This window comes from Bombina bombina, chromosome 7, assembly GCF_027579735.1.
Source record: "Bombina bombina isolate aBomBom1 chromosome 7, aBomBom1.pri, whole genome shotgun sequence".
NCBI classification, from domain to species: Eukaryota; Metazoa; Chordata; class Amphibia; order Anura; family Bombinatoridae; genus Bombina; species Bombina bombina.
In genome coordinates this window covers 201,805,929-201,827,689 of record NC_069505.1, presented here as the reverse complement: position 1 = coordinate 201,827,689, position 21,761 = coordinate 201,805,929, and the positions used below count along the sequence as shown (strand labels likewise).

The window sequence follows — 21,761 nt, the reverse complement described above, 5'->3', positions numbered from 1 at the left end:
TGAAAAACCAATAATTTTAAAGGATATATAGAGAAAACAAAATACAAAAAACAAAAAAAATTAAAAAATTATTATAATGCACAAATGAATGTATATGAATATATACACACGTGGCACTGGGTAGTGGCCAAAGTGAGAGGTGTATGTAGACAGTCCCAAAAAAGTCCGTATGAGGAAAAAGGCAGCTCTCGGTCTTCACTTCACAAGTGATGCAACTTCTGAGATGGACAAAAACGTGAAGGCACTCTCTTGTGCCTGTTAGAAGCAGGCTGGTATTCAATCAGCAAACCAGCTGGCTGTTTGAAGGTATCCCCGTCTTGATGTCTTGTAACAGTAGATCTCCTGAGCAACAATCCTTGCCTGGATAGCTTCCTGGTAGCAGCTAGATCCAGTCCAGATGAGGTCACTGCAGTCACGGGGCTTCTGTGAGTTCACGGTCCTTTTGCTGCAAGGGATCTAGCTGCTACTCGGGGATAAAGTACTGTGCGTAATTTAATACCAGCGCTATGGAAGTCCCATTGAAAAAGGACTTTTTAAAAAGTGCGGTACTGACGTTGCGTGACAGTCAAAAAGGTGTGCGGTACACCTATAGCTACAAGACTTGTAATAGCGGCGTTTTTCACTCATAACGCCAAACTCGTAATCTAGCTGCTTGCTATTTTTAGTAAATTAATTTTGTTTAGTAGTGATAGTTTTTTTTAATGTGTAATTTAGTTTATTTAATTTGTAATTATTTTAATTTTAGTATAATAGTTATGTTAATTGTTAGTTTAAACTTAGGTTTTTTTAATTTCACAGGTAATTTTTTATTTATTTTAAGATAGGGATATTGTAATTTTAATTTAAAGTTAGGGGGTTGTTATGTTTAGGGGTTAATAGTTTAATTTAGTTTTTTGAAGATGTGTGGGGCTGCCGGTCTAGGGGTAAATAGGTTTATTTAGTGGTGGTGATGTGGGAGGCTAGAGGTTTAGGGGTTAATAACTTTATTTAGTGGCTGTGATATCAAGGAGCGGCGGAATAGGGGTTAATATCTTTATTATAGTGTCTGTGATGTTGGGGTGTGGGGGAATAGGGGTTAATAACTTTATTACAGTGGCGGCGATATCTGGAGCGGCAGATTAGGGATTAATACGTTTATTTAGGTGTCGGCAATATCGGGGGCGGCAGATTAGGGGTTAATAACTTTATTTAGGTGTCGGCGATGTCGGGGCAGCAGATTAGGGGTGTTTAGACCTGGGGTTTATGTTAGGGTGTTAGGTTTAAACGTAACTTTTTTTTCCCCATAGACATCAATGGCACTGCGTTAAGGCGATCGCCATTCCGCACTTCAGGTGTTAGTTTTTTCCTAACACTCTCTCCCCATTGATGTCTATGGGGAAAGCATGCACGAGCACGTATTCTCAGACCTTGGATTTTGTGCGGTATGGAGTTCATCGCCACCATATTGCATGCACAAGGCGGCTTTTCAAAAACCTGTAATTGCAGTGCTATGGAGGGTGAAATAACGTTTGTTGCATTTGTTTCGCACCCTCTATAGTGCAAAACTTGTAATCTAGGTGTTAGTTTCTTAATATCTTTTGATGAAAAGCATACCTAGGTAGGCTCAGGAGCAGCAAAAGTACTATTGAACGCTAGCTAGGGTCGGGATTGGTTGGTACAAACATATGATTCGTCTCTTAGGCTTATCAAATGTGTTCAGCTAGGTCTCAGTAGTGCATTTGCTGCTCTGGAGCCTAATTATCTCTTCTGAGCTCAAGGCTACCAGGCAAAGCAAACGCGAGGTCGCATCTGCATTGCCCCTGACATTTACGTGTGCTGGTATTACTGAGTGCAAATATTGTGCTTACGAAAGCGCAATTTTGAAGACGATTTATGAAAGTGCGAGCTGACATGATACGATGTAGCGTATCATGTCCGCCGCACAACGATAAATGCCAACAGCATACGCTGTCTGCATTTATCATTGCACAAGCAGTTCTTGTGAACTGCTTGTGCAATGCCGCCCCCTGCAGATTTGAGGTCAATCGGCTGCTAGCAGGGGGTATCAATCAGCCCGATTGCATAGGATCGTGTGGAATGATGTCCGCAGCCTCAGAGCAGGCAGACTAGTTATGGAGCAGCGGTCTTTAGATCGCTGCTTCATAACTGCTGTTTCTGGTGAGCCTCCATTTGGAGCTTGATAATTCGGCCCCTTTATGTTTTCCCCAAAGGGGCCAAATTATCATGTGCAGGCGAACATGATCCGCTGTAGCAGATCATGTCCGCCGCACATCGATAAATGCCGACAGCATACGCTGTCTGCATTTATCATTGCACAAGCATTTCTCATGAAATACTTGTGCAATACTGCCCCCTGCAGATTTGCGGCCAATCAGCTGCTAGCAGGGGTGTCAATCAGCACAATCGTATCCGATCGGGATGATTGCTGTCTGCCGCCTCAGAGGTGGCGGAAGAGTTAAGGAGCATCGATCTTAGGACCGCTGCTTAATAACTCCTGTTTCCGGCGAGCCTGAAGACTCGCACGGAAACAGCCATGGCTGCATTCGGAGGTTGATAAATTTGCCCCAAAGAATCAAGAAAGAAAATTTACAGCTAACAGTTGGTATTTCTAATGAATTGTATCTGAGATCAACATAAATAATTAAATGTTGACTGTGTACACTCACTGTAATTGGGGGAGAGTGTATAGGGTACAATAACGTTTCCAGCGCTGTTTGTAGGCCAGAGACATAAATCACAGCTAATTCCATTGCGGCTTGTCTCCGTCATAACATCTCCTTCATATTGTGGCTCCAAGCTGCCTATGATCAATAGAATGATTTATTGTTAGTGCAACAAGAATAGATGGTTTGTTATTTACTATACATTGTAATGGAAAAAAGTCATGTACATACATTTTGCATTTATTAGTGAAAACTGTAAACAGAAAACAATTATTTTCTTTGACCTATTTTCTATTTGACCATTAATATTTAGGAGTAAAGTTCTTCTGATGAAATAAATTCTTCGGGACTTAGAAAGGAACCAGTTGGATATACAACATGTCTTTGTGAGCACATACAACATTCTGCTTGTGTGACATTAAAGGGACATGATACCCAGATGTTGAATCACTTGAAAATGATGCAGTATATCTATAAAAAGCTAAATATCAAATATCACAAGAACATTTCTATCACATTGTCAAGGGATTTTAAGCATCAAATCAGGATGCTAATCCAGCAACTTGCAAGCGAGTGTGCATCTGGCATGTGCAGGCACAGTCACTTCTAGTTTTAAAGGGACAGTTAAGTCATAATTAGACATTCATGGTTTATTCAGAGCATACAATGTTAAACAATTTTCCAATTTATTTCTATTAATTTGCTTCCTTCTCTTGCTATCCTTTGTTGGGGAGTTAATCTTAGTAAGCTCAGGAGCAGCAAAACACCTGGGTTGGTGACTGCATATATATGTCTATTGTCATTGGCTCACACCATGGGCTCTATTTATGAATCAGTGAATGGTGCTTCGGAGGCCCATTGTTTCAGCCTCACCTGAAACAGAAGTTAAGAAGCAGTGGTCATAAAACCGAATGGTCACCAATGAGCAGGGGGCAGTATTGTGCAAGCATTTCACTAGAAATGCTTGTGCAATGATAAATGCCGACAGGTTACACAAAGTCAAGGCAGACATGATTCGTTATAGCGAATCATGTCTTCTCGACATTCAATACATTTACCCCCAGGTGTTCAGTTAGCAATGAGTAGTGCATTGCTGCTCCTTCAACTAATGATATCAAGAGAATGAAGGAAATTTGATAATAGAAATAAACCTGAAAGTTGTTTAAAATTGTATGTTCTTCCTAAATCATGAAAGAAAATGTTTGAGTTTCATGTCCCTTAAAGTTTACATTGAAATCTTGCAGTATTTTAGTAAATCCCATGAGATCACAGTAAAACAAAGTGTGAACTCAGCACAGATGAAGCTGTTTTTCCCCCACCATGCAAATAGTAAAAACAAGTAGATCTGGATCACAGAGCACTTACTCTGGTGAGCTGAGGGTTTTGAGGTAAAATATTTTTACATAGAGGTGTTCATGTGATATTTTCTTGTCAGCCTATTCCAGCTATGCTCCATGATTGTTAACTGACAGAATATGGGTAAAAAAAGGAAGATATTTTACATCAAAATATTTTCAGCTCACACTAGTAAGTGCTCTGTGAACAGTTACCCTTCAGCTACTGTAGCTGCATACTGAACAAAACATCAGCATGTGCTGATGTCATACTTTGCTTTCTGTGATCACATGAGATTTCACAAAAATCTTGAGAGATTTCCTAGTAAATTTCCTTAAACTGAGGAGGGAATGAACATGATTTTGTCTGCAGATGCTAGATGCAAGCTTCCTTGCAAGTCCTGGGACTAGAATCATGATTGGCTGCTTAAAGTCTCTATTACAATAGGATGTAGGGACTGAGGAAAGTTTGAGGTAAAATAGCTTCCTTTCTTACATAGAGATGTTCAGGTTCACTTTCAACATAAAATAAAATTATGGGTTTTCTAGTTTAAGCCGGAACCAATGTTGCTAACTATTAACCCCATAACCTCCACAACCCCCAACAAACTTCTTAACTGCCACAACTGCATTACTAAAAAAAAACTCTGACAATAACCCATTAAGGGTTAGACTACAAGTGGAATGTAATGTACCCTAAAAAGCCCCACTAAAAAAAACTATACTAAAACTAAAAATCTTTAAAAAAAATTAATGTAAAAATCGCCCTGAAAAGGGCAAGTGATTTTAACTCTTTTGCAAAAAAGTGATTAAGCTCTTTTGCAAAAAAAACAAAGCAAAACTTATACTAAATCTAACCCCAACGCTAAACCCCAAAGTGTTTACTCACCATCTTGATTCCGAAGGCAGCAGCGGGTCCATGGCCTTGGCGGTCCTCTGGTGGTGATCCCCTGGCAGTGCTCCTTGGTCCTCTTGGGTGGTCCTCTTCTTATCTTCCTCCCAATCTATCTTCATGCTGTCATCGCAGCACACTGAAGATTGAATAAAAGGTTCCCCCTTATATAGGGGTACCCTTGCATTTCTATTGGCTGATTTTGGAATGCCAGTTTAAATCAGCTAATAGAAAAAGCTTTAATTCTATTGGCTGGGTGGAAGATCAGATTGGGTGGAAGGTCAGAAGAGGACAGCCAAAGAGGAGTGAGGGGCTCTGCTGCCATGGACTCGCCACTGCCCCCAAAGAATATTCAAGACGGTTAGTAAAAACTTTGGGGTTTGGTGTTAGGTATTTTTTTCAGGGGTGATTATGTTTAGTATAGGGATTTTTACAAAAGCGCCTAATCACTTTTTTTATAATCACTTGCTCTTTTTTAATGGTGATTTTTAGATTAGGTTTTTTAAAGATGGGGGTATTTTAGTTTTAGTTTAGAGTTTTTAGGGGGCTTTATTTTAGGGTACTTTAATTTTAGGAATGGGATTTTTTTCTGGTAAGTTTTTTTTATTCTTGGTTATGTTTTTTTTATTTTTAGTGTTTTTTATTTTTTGTAACTTACGAAGTCTCAGGTTAGGGGTCTTGGGGCGTTTAGCATAACTTGTAATATGAGCCCTACCTGACGTGCGCAAAAAGTTAACCTATAGCACTCATTTGCCTAATGTAGCCCTAAATGCCACAACTCCAAACAGTAAGCCCTCTACCACTATGAATCCCTGCTAGTAAAAATCCCCACTACTAATCACCCACCACAGCAGACCCCTATCCCAAGACACTTCACTTAGTCTGACTCACAGTTTAACTGACCACAATCCTAACATTCATAGTGGGGTGGCTTTGGTGATAGAGTTTATTGTGTTGGGAGTCATGGCAGTTGGTCTTAGAAGCAGGTAGGTTTAAATGTGAGGGGGTCTGTCAGTTACAGTTACAATACAGAGGTCCTGTGAAACCACTGAATTGTCTTGCCCACCGTGCTGCAGCTCAGTTTCAGGGTCTTGGCAATCTTTTTATAGCGTAGACCATCTTTATGTAGAGCAACAATTCTTTTTTTCAGATCCTCAGAGAGTTCTTTGCCATGAGGTGCCATGTTAAACTTCCAGTGACCAGTATGAGAGAGTTTGAGAGCGATAACACCAAATTTAACACGCCTGCTCCCCATTCACACCTGAGACCTTGTAACAATAATGAGTCACATGATACTGGGGAGGGGAAATGGCTAATTGGGCCCAATTTGAACATTTCCACTTAGGGGTGAACTCACTTTTGTTGCCAATGGTTTAGACATTAATTGCTGTGTGTTGAGTTATTTTGTGGGGACAGCAAATTTACACTGTTTTACAGGCTGTACACTCACTAATTTACATTGTAGCAAAGTGTAATTTCTTCAGTGTTATCACATGAAAAGATATAATAAAATATTTACAAAAATGTGAGGGGTGTACTCAATTTTGTGGGATACTGTATATCTGTATACATCTATACCTATATATAATCATGCATATATAGATATACAGGGAGTGCAGAATTATTAGGCAAGTTGTATTTTTGAGGATTAATTTTATTATTGAACAACAACCATGTTCTCAATGAACCCAAAAAACTCATTAATATCAAAGCTGAATAGTTTTGGAAGTAGTTTTTAGTTTGTTTTTAGTTATAGCTATTTAGGGGGATATCTGTGTGTGCAGGTGACTATTACTGTACATAATTATTAGGCAACTTAACAAAAAACAAATATATACCCATTTCAATTATTTATTTTTACCAGTGAAACCAATATAACATCTCAACATTCACAAATATACATTTCTGACATTCAAAAACAAAACAAAAACAAATCAGTGACCAATATAGCCACCTTTCTTTGCAAGGACACTCAAAAGCCTGCCATCCATGGATTCTGTCAGTGTTTTGATCGGTTCACCATCAACATTGCGTGCAGCAGCAACCACAGCCTCCCAGACACTGTTCAGAGAGGTGTACTGTTTTCCCTTCTTGTAAATCTCACATTTGATGATGGACCACAGGTTCTCAATGGGGTTCAGATCAGGTGAACAAGGAGGCCATGTCATTAGATTTTCTTCTTTTATACCCTTTCTTGCCAGCCACGCTGTGGAGTACTTGGACGCGTGTGATGGAGCATTGTCCTGCATGAAAATCATGTTTTTCTTGAAGGATGCAGACTTCTTCCTGTACCACTGCTTGAAGAAGGTGTCTTCCATAAACTGGCAGTAGGACTGGGAGTTGAGCTTGACTCCATCCTCAACCCGAAAAGGCCCCACAAGCTCATCTTTGATGATACCAGCCCAAACCAGTACTCCACCTCCACCTTGCTGGCGTCTGAGTCGGACTGGAGCTCTCTGTCCTTTACCAATCCAGCCACGGGCCCATCCATCTGGCCCATCAAGACTCACTCTCATTTCATCAGTCCATAAAACCTTAGAAAAATTAGTCTTGAGATATTTCTTGGCCCAGTCTTGACGTTTCAGCTTGTGTGTCTTGTTCAGTGGTGGTCGTCTTTCAGCCTTTCTTACCTTGGCCATGTCTCTGAGTATTGCACACCTTGTGCTTTTGGGTACTCCAGTGATGTTGCAGCTCTGAAATATGGCCAAACTGGTGGCAAGTGGCATCTTGGCAGCTGCACGCTTGACTTTTCTCAGATCATGGGCAGTTATTTTGCGCCTTGGTTTTTCCACACGCTTCTTGCGACCCTGTTGACTATTTTGAATGAAACGCTTGGTTGTTCGATGATCACGCTTCAGAAGCTTTGCAATTTTAAGAGTGCTGCATCCCTCTGCAAGATATCTCACTATTTTTGACTTTTCTGAGCCTGTCAAGTCCTTCTTTTGACCCATTTTGCAAAAGGAAAGGAAGTTGCCTAATAATTATGCACACCTGATATAGGGTGTTGATGTCATTAGACCACACCCCTTCTCATTACAGAGATGCACATCACCTAATATGCTTAATTGGTAGTAGGCTTTCGAACCTATACAGCTTGGAGTAAGACAACATGCATAAAGAGGATGATGTGGTCAAAATACTCATTTGCCTAATAATTCTGCACTCCCTGTATATTGTACCAAAATACCAACAGATATATGTAGAAATATGTATTTATCAATACTTAGAACATTTTCTTCTATGTGAAGAACATTGGAATGTGAAATATTCATATTTTAATGTCTGGTTAGCGCACGTAGTAGGGTTTTTTCCACCTTTTTTAACTCTATTGACTGCTATGGGGGAAAACGTTAATGCAATGGTGATATTCGAAGTTCAGCTTTTTGTGCGCATTGGGTTATCGCACAATCGAAAACTTTTTACATTAAACTTGTAATACAAGCACTAAAAACGTACTTCTAGTGCAGGAGCAGGAGAGTTAAATAACGCTCCACTTGTAAGCTGGCTAAATGTGTTTAATTTTTGCATGACATAAAACATTTGGCCTGGTTTCACTGTAATTTAAAGGGCCATTGTAGTCGTTTTTAATGTAATTGTTAATCAGTAGTTTAGTATGTACATAAAATGTTACTAATATATACTTATTAAATGTTTTTCAGTGTTTTAAAGATATTTTCCTTACAAATTTATGTCCCTTTCACTGCCCATGAAAATCACTGATTCAGCTCCCAATGATGATCCGAGTCGTTCGACCGAGATGGAACATACGCATTAGATACTGCATCTAGCTCCTCAAAGCTCCTGCAAATAAGCGCAGGTTGCTAGATGTCACTCAAAATCCAAACCGTTCCGTCTGCTCAGCGCCGATCGGCAGTAGTTGCTATAGCAGTCTTTGAAGTGTCCTGCACAGCTGATAACGTTCTTTATAAAAGGAGCTTCATTGAGTGAAAAATTTTAGTAGCTGTTTATTTTTTGTGCTTGTCAATTGGATTGGATTTATCCATTAGGGACTTTACTCAAATAGCTCCTTTGAAAGTTGGGTCAGTCTTTGTTCAAGTAAGTCCGTAATGATTATTGACACACTAGCAGAAGAACTGGTTACCCTTATCAATGTATACACCAGCTCTGCTAGCGTGTCAGTTTTGTCAATGCGCTGTAGCCGGATAAATAAAAAATCTACACATATGATATAACTTTTGAACTTGCATTGTAAGGCTCATACAATCTATATTAGATATTATGTCAATGCACAATTGCACCATTGCGTGCACACTCCCACCTCTGATCAGCAATCCTATGCTGATTGGACATGGGAAATTAACTATTTTGACAACTTTCAAGTAAGATTTAGAAAATAAAGAAGAATTAAAAAAAAAAAAAAAAAATATACCAATTTATTTTAAAAACCTTAAATAAATGAATATATAAAAAGTGCAGTAATTTATTATGGACCTTTAACTCTGGAAACTGCAGTATCCCCCCCCCCCCAACCCAATAGATACTGAAGTTCATTCTGTGGAATGCAGAACACTCACACTCCTGCATGCGGCTCAGTGTTTGGGTGATACGTGCAGGAGCTTGTTTATCTGTACCTAATTGTCCACAGCAAAGGGAGCATGAAAAATAACATTCTAGAGGCTTTTAAAGGGGACTGCATGACAATGTACAGTATATTTGTTTTAACAAAATTACAACAGTAAATTAAACAGAATTTTGCATGTATTACATAATCCCTGATCCATAAATAAAAATATTGACTTTAATATTCTTTTGATTTAGCCAGCTCTCTAATTAGCGCTCCCTTATAATTATGAGATAATTTAGCTTTGCACACAAAACATGTCTTTGTTTACATTTTAGCCTTATCAAATTAAGCAATATTGTAATCTGAACCCAATTGTTTTTTTAAAAATAATTCATAGAGGCCTAGTTTACGAGTTTTGCATTATGGTGCGGTATGGCTATTACCACTGAAAAATTGGCCATTGCACTGGAATGGCTGGTAACGCATTTCACAAGCAGCAGCGTTATAGCTATACTGCAAGCATTTTAGCCTGTAATACAGCGTCCATTCCGCACTCAAAAAAATGATGTTTGAGTGCGGGATTTTCCATACCGCTGTATAACAGGTTGTGCTGTCCGGCTGAAATGATTGTGTTACAGCCTATACCGACAAGATCCATTCCCCCATCTGAGACCAGTATTTATGGATTTTGTGAAACAAAGTACACTAATACCCATAAACTACCTATTAGCCACTAAACCGTGGTCCACCAGCATCGCAAATACTATATTACACCTATTAACCCCTAATCTGCCGCCCACCCACATCGCCGACACTATAATAAACCTATTAACCCCTAAACAGCTGCCCCCCACATTGTAATTAATAAACTAAACCTATTAACCCCTAATTCGCCGCTCCCCGACATCACAGACACTAAATAAAGCTATAAACCCCTAAACCACCAGCCCCCCATATCGCAACTAATAAGCTAAACCTGTAAACCCTAAACCGCCGCCCCCCCACATTATAACTAATTAACTAAGCCTATTAACCCCTAAACCGCCGGCCCCCCACATCGCAAAACACTAAATTAAACTATTAACCCCTAAACCTAACACCCCCCTAACTTTAAATTAAAAGTTACAATATATCTATCTTAAAATAAATAAAAATTTACCTGTGAAATAAAAAAACAAGATTAAACTAAATTAACCTAACATTAATATTCTAATTAAATAAAGAAAACTTCCAATTAAAATTCATAAATTACAAAGTTAAAAAACCTAACACTACAAAAAAAATTAAAAACCTAAATTACAAATTTAAAAAATCCTAATACTACGAAAAAATTTAAAAACTCTAACATTACATTTTTTTTTTGTAAAAAGATTACAAAAAATAATAAACGAAATTATCAAGAATAAAAACAATTACACCTAATCTAATAGCCCTATAAAAATAAAAAGCCCCCCATAATAAAAACACTCCCTAACCATTGCTCTAAGTTAAACAGCTCTTTTACATCCAAAAAATTACAAAGTCCCCCAAACAGTAAAACCACCCACCCAACCAACCCCCCAAAATAAAAATCCTAAGTCTAAAAAAATTTAAGCTACCCATTGCCCCTAAAGGGGCATTTGTATGGGCATTGCCCTTAAAAGGGCATTCAGCTCTTTTACTGCCCTTAAAAGGGCATTAAGCTCTTTTGCACTGCCCAAACCCTCATCTTAAAAAAAAACACCCCCCAAAAAAAAACCTAACACTAACCCCAGAATATCTACTCACGGTTCCTAAAGTCCGGACATCCATCTCCATCCAGGCGGCGAGAAGTCTTCATACAGGCAGCAAGAAGTCTTCATCCAGGTAGCGACATGTTCATCCATCATGGGGTCGTCTTCTATCTTCATCCTGGCGGCCCGGAGCGGAGCTATCAAGGACCGGCAATGACATCCTGTGCGGAGTGTCCTCTTCATATGATCACCGCCGTACACTGAAGTTTAATGCAAGATACCCATTTAAAAATAGCGTACCTTGCATTCCTATTGGCTGATTTGATTCTTTCAATTCAAATCAGCCAATAGGATGAGAGCTACTGAAATCCTATTGGCTGTTCAAAACAGCCAATAGGATAAGAGCTACTTAAAATCCTATTGGCTTTTCAAATCAGCCAATAGGATTTCAGTAGTGTTAAGTTTTTTTAAAATTTGTAATTTTGTAATTTGAATTGGTATAGTTTTTTTTATTTTATTAGAATAGTAATGTTAGGTTAATTTATAGTTTAATCTTATTTTTTTTTTAATTTCACAGGTAAGTTTTTATTTATTTTAAGATAGTTATAGTGTAACTTTTAATTTAAAGTTAGAGGGGTGTTAGGTTTAGGGGTTAATAGTTTAATTTAGTGTTTTGCAATGTGGGGGGGCGGCGGTTTAGGGGTTAATAGGTTTATTTAGTGTCGGGGAATGGCAGATTATGGGTTAATAACTTTATTTAGGTGTCAGCAATGTCGGGGGTAACAGAATAGGGGTTAATAACTTTTATTAGTGCCGGCGATGTTGGGGAGCGGCGGATTAGGGCTGTTTAGACTAGCGGTTTATGTTTGGGTGTTATGTTTGGGTGTAAACGTTTAGGTGTTAGGTTTAAACATAACTACAAACATAGACATCAATGGGGTTGCGTTACAGCGATCACCATTCCACGATTGTAGGTGTTCGTTTTTTTCTAGCACTCTCTCCCCATTGATGTCTATGGGGGAAGCCATGCACAAGCACGTAAACTCAGCCCTTGGCTTTTGTGCGGTATGAATCTTAACGCACCATACCGCACAGCACAAGGAGGTTTTTCAGTAACTCGTAATGGCAGCGCTATGGAAAGTGCAATAATGTTGGGTTTTTTGCGTTACTTACACACCCTGTTTATCGCAAAACTTGTAATTTAGGTGATAGGTCTGATATTGAGGTCAAACTGATGTTTAAAGGTGCACAAAACACAGATAGAACATGCACTTTTAAGAAACTTTCTATTTTACTCCTATTATAAATTGTTCTCCATTCTCTTGCTATCTATATTTGAAAAAGCAGGAATGTAACTTAAAATTACCTTTTCTTTACCTTTAATATTTTGTTTGATCCCTTATTTCTTGTCAATGTATTCAAGTCTTGTACAATGGCTCTGCTAAATTATGCTTCTGTTTACAATGCACACGTAATAATCCAAAATGGATGTGGTTTTACCTTGATTTATTTTCAGAATCATCCCAACTATGTCCTCTGGTTCCTGATGCTGTATAGTCTCTAGAGAACAAAACATATTTGAACATGTTAATATCATTTATTTGAAAGTGAATATATTACAAAAATGTTCGAACAGTATCTATAAAGCACCCCTGTGCATTCCAAATATCATTTTTATGTCCTCCTAAAAAGTAATTATGATAAGTGTTTGAGTACAGTTGTTTTTGGGAAGCTTCATTTATTTTTTATATGTTTAAGACACCATTACTCATAGAAGAAATAAAATATTGTGAGCTTAGGGTTATAGAAGCGATATGGCTATAGATACCAATGCTTTTTTTGTTTTGTTGTTAAGCATAAAACACATTTATTACTTTCATGATTCAGAAAAAGCATATACTAAAAAGAGTTCACAGTTTACTTTGTTTTCATGCATACCTAGGTAGATGATGTGCATGTGTCTTGAGAAGTTTGTGAAAATACTCCCACCATATAGGGCTAGATTACGAGTGGAGTGCTATTATCACTTCCGCTTGCGTGCTAACTCTGCTAGAAGACTTCAATGGAGCGTGAAAAGTGGGGGGAAAATAACACCCTACTCAGCACGCAAACCCGATCACATTTTCTCAAGTGCGCTAACCTGAAAATTCCACATTCACATTCCAATGTTCTTCACATAGCAGAATATGTTCTATTTATTCATAAATACATATATCTGATGGTATTTTGGCACAATATCTATCTATGATTATATATAGGCACAGATATATAGGAATACTTATTTTAAAATAATTAGAACATATTTCTCTAGAACATTGGAATGTAAAATATTTACAGTAAATACATAGTTAAACACTTTATTAAATAAAAATATTGCATAAATATGCTTTCATCTTTTTGACTAAAAAGGGCCCCAAATGCACTTATACTGTAAATACATATAAATACATATATATAATGGGTAGTGATGTCGCGAACCGCCATTGACTTCAATAGGCAGGCGAACTTTAAAACCCACAAGGACTCTTTCTGGCCACAATAGTGATGGAAAAGTTGTTTCAAGGGGACTAACACCTGGACTGTGGCATGCCGGAGGGGGATCCATGGCAAAACTCCCACGGAAAATTACATAGTTGATGCAGAGTCTGGTTTTAACCCATAAAGGGCCTTAATCACCTAACATTCCTAAAAAATTTTTGAATAACGTGCTTTAAAACATCAGGTATGATGTTGTATCGATCAGGTAGTGTAAGGGTTACGTCCGCTTCACAGTGACAGACCAAACTCCTGCAGCGGTACAACATCATCATCATCATCACGCCGTACGTCCATGTGTGTAATGCTGCCTGACTGAGACATATCCCTGTTATCTACATCCTCTGGCAATAATGGTTGCACATCACTCATTTCTTCCAACTGATGTGTCAATAACTACTCTGACAGATCAAGTGAAGCGGCTGTGGTGCTAGTGTTGGTGGTGGCGGCAGGCGGGCGAGTGGCACTGGTCACTTGAGAGGTGCCCGAAGCTAAGCTGGAGGTGGATGGTGCGTCAGGGTTAGGACTAGTAGCGGAAGCTGTAGAAGATTGGGTGTCCTGTGTTAGCCGTTCAACTAGGTCCTCCTCAGAACTTTTCGCATCCATGGCACGTGGCCTCTGAACACTGTGCATAGTTGTAGGGTCTAAGGGAATAACAGCACCACGACCACGACGGCACCTGCGGGGTGGCCTGCCTCTGCCTGTCATTTTTTTTTAAATGTACACTTACACTACTATTAAACAAATTATTAGTGGTGGCACTGGGCAAGTGGCCGCAGTATACGCTGTGAGCCTGACACAAAAAAGCAGACTGATGTTTCACACTCAAAAAAGTTTTTTTTTTAAATATTTACAATACTGTTATAACAAATATGATTGGTAGCACTAGTTGGCAAGTGGGCCTGGCACACACGCTGGCAGGCAGGCAACTGCAATTCAATTGCACTAGCAGACTGATGATTCACAGTCAAAAAAGTTTTTATTTTAAATATTTACAATACTGTTATAACAAATATGATTGGTGGCACTTGTTGGCAAGTGGGCCTGGCACACACGCTGGCAGGCAGGCAACTTCAATTAGATTACACTAGCAGACTGATGTTTCACAGTCAAAAAAGTTTTTATTTTAAATATTTACACTACTGTTATAACAAATATGATTGGTGGCACTAGTTGGCAAGTGGGCCTGGCACACATGCTGGGAGGAAGGCAACTGCAATTAGATTACACTAGCTGACTGATGCTTCACAGTCAAATTTTTTTTTTTAAATATTTACACTACTGTTATAACAAATATTATTCGTGGCACTAGTTGGCAAGTGGGTCTGGCACACACGCTGGCAGGCAGGAAACTGCAATTCAATTGCACTAGCAGACTGATGATTCACAGTCAAAAAAGTTTTTATTTTAAATATTTACAATACTGTTATAACAAATATGATTGGTGGCACTAGTTGGCAAGTGTGCCTGGCACACACGCTGGCAGGCAGGCAACTGCAATGCAATTGCACTACCAGACTGATGATTCACAGTCAAAAAAGTTTTTATTTTAAAAATGTACAATACTGTAATAACAAATATGATTGGTGGCACTAGTTGGCAAGTGGGCCTGGCACACACGCTGGCAGGCAGGCAACTTCAATTAGATTACACTAGCAGACTGATGTTTCACAGTCAAAAAAATTGTTTTTTAAATATTTAAACTACTGTTATAACAAATATGATTGGTGGCACTAGTTGGCAAGTGGGCCTGGCACACACGCTGGGAGGAAGGCAACTGCAATTAGATTACACTAGCTGACTGATGTTTCACAGTCAAAAAAGTATTTTTTTTTAAATATTTACAATACTGTTATAACAAATATGATTGGTGGCACTAGTTGGCAAGTGGGCCTGGCACACACGCTGGCAGGCAGGCAGGCAACTGCAATTCAATTGCACTAGCAGACTGATGATTCACAGTCAAAAAAGTGTTTATTTTAAATATTTACAATACTGTTATAACAAATATGATTGGTGGCACTAGTTGGCAAGTGGGCCTGGCACACACACTGGCAGGCAGGAAACTGCAATTCTATTGCACTAGCAGACTGATGATTCACAGTCAAAAAAGTTTTTATTTTAAATATTTACACTACTGTTATAACAAATATGATTTGTGGCACTAGTTGGAAAGTGGGCCTGGCACACACCCTGGCAGACAGGCGACTGCAATTAAATAACACTAGCAGACTGATGTTAAAGTTTTTTTTTTAAAAAAGGTTACACTAATGTTACAACAGATAGGAGTGGTGGCACTGAGAATGGAAGTAGGCACAGTATGTGCTGGCAGCCTGACACACAGGCTGGCACTAGTGGCAGGCTGGCCTGGCAACTAAAATTGAATAACACTAGAAGACTGATATAAAAGTTGTTTTTTTTTATAAAATTTAAACTAATATTACACCAGATAGGAGTGGTGGCACAGAGGATGGAAGTAGGCACAGTATATGCTGGCAGCCTGACACAAAAAAAATTAAATTTAAAATAATGTTAACCAGATATCAGTGGTGGCACAGAAGAATTAATCACAGTATATGATGTGGGCCTGACACACAGGCCTGATAGAAAATGAAATTAGATTACACTAGCAAAATGATGTAAAAGTTTTTTTTTAAAATTTACACTAATGATTGTTAAGCAGATATCAGTGGTGGCACAGAGCAATTAACCACAGTATATGCTGTGAGCCTGACACACAGGCCTGATAGAAAATGAAATTAGATTACACTAGCAAAATGATGTAAAAGTTTTTTTTTTTTAATTTTACACTAATGTTACACCAGATATCAGTGGTGGCACAGAGCAATTAATCACAGTATATGATGTGGGCCTGACACACAGGCCTGATAGAAAATGAAATTAGATTACACTAGCAAAATGATGTAAAAGTTTTTGTTTTTTTTTAAATTTACACTAATGTTAAGCAGATGTCAGTGGTGTCACTAATCACAGTATATGCTGTGAGCCTCACACACAGGCTGACAGCCAGGCAAATGCAAATAAAATTACAAATTAAAAAAAAAAAAAAACTGAAGTTCTAGCCCTAAAAAGGGCTTTTTGGGGTGCTGTCCTTACAGCAGAGATTAGATGAGTCCTTCAGGACTGTAGTGGACACTGAATACACTAGCCTAGTTATCAATTTCCCTATAATATCAGCAGCAGCAGCAGCACTAAACCTCCTCTCACTAAGAATGCAGGATCGTAATGAATCTAAAATGGCTGCTGCTCAGGAGCTGGGAGGGTCTGGGAGGGAGTGTCTGCTGCTGATTGGCTCAAATATGTCTGCAAGCTGTGAGATACAGGTCAAAGTTTCCTCAATGATGACGAATAGGGGGTGGATCGAACATCGCATATGTTTGCCCGCCGCGGCGAACGCGAACAAGCTAAGTTCGCCGGGAACTGTTCTCTGGCGAACAGTTCGCGACATCACTAATAATGGGTCGATTTACCATCTGTTGGCATTTAGCATGGCACAAGCAGTTCTGGTGAACTGCTTGTGCAATGCCACCCCCTGCAGAATTGCAACCAATCGGCCACTAGCAGGGGGTGTCAAACAAAGCCGCTCTTAAGACCACTGCTTCTTAACTTCTGTTTCCAGCGAGCCTGAAGGCTCACTTGGAAACATGGGGAACAGGGGCCATTCGGCCCTTGTTAAGTTCGCCCCTGTTAAGTTGGCCCCTAAGTGTATATATGTCTGTAAATACATGTATGCACATATAAAAACATAAATACATATGTACACATATAAACATATATAAATAAATACATATACAGTACATATATGTATATATACATGTGTATATATGTATTTCTATGGTAAAGCCTTTGCCTGCCTTTTTTTCTAACACCTGAGATCTCAGATCTTAGAGCAATTATAACTTTGTATTAGATAGTTTTATTATGAGTGCAACTGTACTTTAAATGTATTTTTGATGTGTTTTGTGCCACTTTCGATTTGAGCGTAACTGTTAACCAGAGCTCAGCTATCATGTTATCCGTATGTGTGTTAAATTCAATTTGACTGAAAGCAGGGGATGTTAATCATGAGATTGGGCGGATTGATTTCCGCAGCCTCAGAGCAGGCGGACCAGTTAAGGAGCAGCGGTCTTAAGACCGCTGCTTCATAACTGCTGTTTCCGGCAAGCCTGAAGGCTCGCGCGGAAACAGGGACATCAGGGGCCATTTTGCCCTTGATAAATCGGCCCCTAAGAGTACAAAGTAAATTTGATGATAAGAAAAATAAATGGAATTATAAATAATTCTTTTACATTCAGTCTGAATAATGAAAGAAAATGTTGGGGATTTATGTCCCTTTAAAGATGCAGTGAACAAACTAGAATTTTATCTCAGTCAGTTTGATTTTATGTGAAATTCTCAGCTCAAGGCTGCGGCACTCACAGATGTCCTGACTGTATCAAATCAATTCATTTTCATTTTAAAAACGATTTTAATACTTCAATGAAATAGTTGTTACATATTTATTAAATGTCATTATAGAATATGATAAAGATATCACATAATTAATTATAAATGTGTTAGGTTTCTTTGGCAAAATACAATGTTGCACACTCCGCACAGTTCTTGCAGAGCTGGCACATTGCATGAAAATATACTTGCTAGTTAATTCCTTAGCCAGCAGGATCCCTGTAATTTCCATAGAGAATTTACATTTGTAAAAATATCTAAATCAGTACCAGATGTGTAAAATAGCTATATTCGGCTCAAATAATCTTGTAACATATTAAGGTTCTAATGTTACTTAACACCCCAATGATCTTATATTTGTCTTTCAATGGCAATAGCTCAATGACTGAATATAAATTTGCAGTCTTAAGAAAAATGTAATTATTAAAGGAGAATACCTTCATGTTTGTGCTCGGCAGACGAGTGCTGAAATAAAAGAAATATATATATTCTGTAATGTAACATGAATACATTTTTGATTATTTTAATTGCTATGTTTTTCTGCCGGTCTTACCTTTGTCAGTAAATCCCAGGAAGATGCTATCACACAGGCTGCAAGGATCAGGTATATTGGGAGTATCATAGTGCTTTCCTTTCTATGGTTCAGTGCAGGAATCACTGAGTCTACTTGTTGTTTGCCTAAGTTAGTTTGCCCATTACAGAGGGTTGGGTAAAAAGCTTGGAGACAAACAGGCCACACAGGATGTTGATAAGTGCCAACCTACCAGGCTGTGGTTTATTTTGGCTATGAGTAATGGTTATGTCTTCAGCACAATGTCAGTCTGCCTCTCCAATTGTAACTACTGAAGAGAACAGGCTTTGTTGTCAGATTAAATACAATTCCCTTTTGATCAGACTTTTCTAAGCAGATTTCCAAAATATCTGAGATGCATCATTAAGGTATGAGTAACCCAAACGTTAAATTCTTAGTGCTCAAGACTGAATTCATGGAGATGTAATTTGTTTTAACAGTAAATCTATAAATCTTGTTTGAGCGCAACTAATGCTTAGTACGTTAATTTCTGCTCGGCCTCACACAAACAATAATGTATTTCAGATATTTCATGTCTTTTGAGAAAACGTTTAACCAAAGCATTTATTGCACCTGATACATATATAATACACCCTATACTTTTAGGCCAGATTACAAGTGAGGCTCTCTAACTTCAGGACATAGGGTATTGCAACCGCTCTAATTTATTCTTCCCTTAGACTTCAATGAAGTGCGCAGAAGAAGAAAAAATGAACACTTGCACTCTAATCTGACATGAGTTATTAATATTTAATATTCTAATGTTCTTCACATACAGAAAACTTTTATTTTTAATATATATATATATATACACACATATATAAATATATGTGTATGTATGTGTATATATATATATATATATGTGTGTGTATATATATATATATATATATATATATATACATACATACATATGTATATATTTCAAATTGTGATATGTGAAAAAGTGATCAAAAGTATCCAAAATAAGTGTCCAAAAAATAATAAATCATAAATGATACTTCCACCACTGTAGTGAATAATAATGGTTATCGTCCTTCAATTCAGCTGTTCAGCAGGTGGTGTTTTTCTCAAATGAGAAAAGAGCACATATAAGACCCAATATTTAAAGCATCGATAGATCAATGGGAAATTGCCTTTTTGGCCTTGCAGTATGTCGGTCTGTCGATATTTTCTAAAAAAAAAGGGGGGCAGATCCGCAAAGTGCTGGCAAGGGGAGGCTGTATTTGAAGTGTTCCAACACAGTGCAGACAGTGCACTCACTGAAACTAAAAACAGTTTCTGTGTCGGAACACTTCGAAAAATGTGTGACCTAACTCTAACTACATTTACACTATTTGTCTCACACTGTAAAGTCTCGCCACTGAAAAGGTGGCAAGACAAACATGGCTGACACCCTACTCGTAACTTGTACTTCAGAGATTGGAATATATCACAATGCTGGTGATGTATCCCAATCAAAGTACATTTTACTCCTCCTGGAACGCCCGGCAAACACCCACAGAATGCCTAGACCTACATCATACTCTAGCTATACTCCCCCTGGAACACCCAGCTAACTCCCTAATACCGCCTACATCTACTCCTTAGCTACACTCCCATGAAATGCCCAGATATTCAATGTTAATATGATATTCATTATCATGTATGTTTTAAATAATAAAATTATAAAAATTAACTACATTTTAAATTAGATACAATACTTAAAATAATTTGCATTATACTTGATAATGCATATTATTTTAACATTGGATTTAAATTCAATACTAAAATAAACTATTAACGCCTTACGCACCCTCACCCTCAATGTAACCTACAATATTAACCCATATTCTGTCATAACCTAAAGACCTATCAACCCCTACCCTATTAACCCCTACACCGCCACAACAGTCAATGCAATAAGTCCCATAACATATTAACCCCTACACCACCACAACCCCCCAATCCAATAAGCCCCTAACCTATAAAGCCCATACACTACTTAAATACCTAACAACTAACCCCTTCAGCTCTAAACTAAAAACCCATAAGTTACACAAAATGACAAACATTAATCACATTTAATCACAATATAAAATTGGACTGTGTTATTTTAAGGGACAAGATAAAGAACTTTTTTTATGGAATATCTTAAGATTTGTTCAAGTGTGTAGATATAATATGGTATGTCACTTATGACTGCAAGGCAGATAGAAATCTAATCAGTGCGCTGTTTTCCCATTAATTTTCACTTTCATAATTATATAGAAATATATATTTAAAAATAAAAATAAAATTTCTATGTGAGAAATATTGGAATGTAAAATATGCATAACACACTTTGGTTCGTGGTATCGGGTTAGCACAGAATGAGTTGAAGAATGAGTTATGTAAATATAAAACATGGAAAAAATATTAATAATAATTATTAATAATGATTACAGTTACTGTGATATATATATATATATATATATATATATGTGTGTGTGTGTGTTCTGTTGATTTTGTAGAATATTTAGTAGATCTATAATAATAATTTACATTATTTAATAATATTTTTAAAATATTTTATATTTATTAAATACAGTACATACCGCACTTTAATATAACTCATGCCGGATTAGTGCACATAAGAATTAGTGTACTCCTGTTGGCTTTGCGCACATACGTCAGTCAGGAGTACACTAATTCTTCATGTGTGGTAACCCGACATGAGTTATATTAAGGTGCGTTATGTATTTATTAAATATAAAATTTTCAAAAATATGAATAATTAATGTAAATAAATATTATAAATGTACAAAATAATTATTAATTGTTATCTTTTCATTATTTAAAATTTAAAAAGGCGCCTTAAGATAACTATTCTTCATGTGCGTTAACCTAAAGTGTGCAACCAAAAGCGTGTTATGCATAGTTTACATTCAAATGTGCTTCACATTGGGCTGTCTCTTAAAGTGAATGTAAATTTTGATGCTAAAGTGCCCGGTTTTTAAAAATTCGATTAAAAACAGGGGCACTTTAATTCATCAAAATTTACATTTCACTCATGCTGTGAAAAAAACTTGCCTTTTAATCTTCAC

At 37.7% G+C, this 21,761-nt stretch overlaps 1 protein-coding gene across 1 annotated transcript in view; it reads right to left on the bottom strand.

Moving 5' to 3' along the window:
* The window catches only part of LOC128636300 (astacin-like metalloendopeptidase), a 231,116-nt gene that overhangs the window by 150,541 nt on the left and 58,814 nt on the right, over nt 1-21,761 (bottom strand). Inside the window, exons 2-3 of the mRNA XM_053689331.1 lie at nt 12,627-12,686; nt 2,667-2,801 (exon numbers count right to left, since the gene is read on the bottom strand). Coding sequence (XP_053545306.1) covers nt 2,667-2,801; nt 12,627-12,686 — 195 coding nt within the window. The remainder of the gene's footprint in view (nt 1-2,666; nt 2,802-12,626; nt 12,687-21,761) is intronic.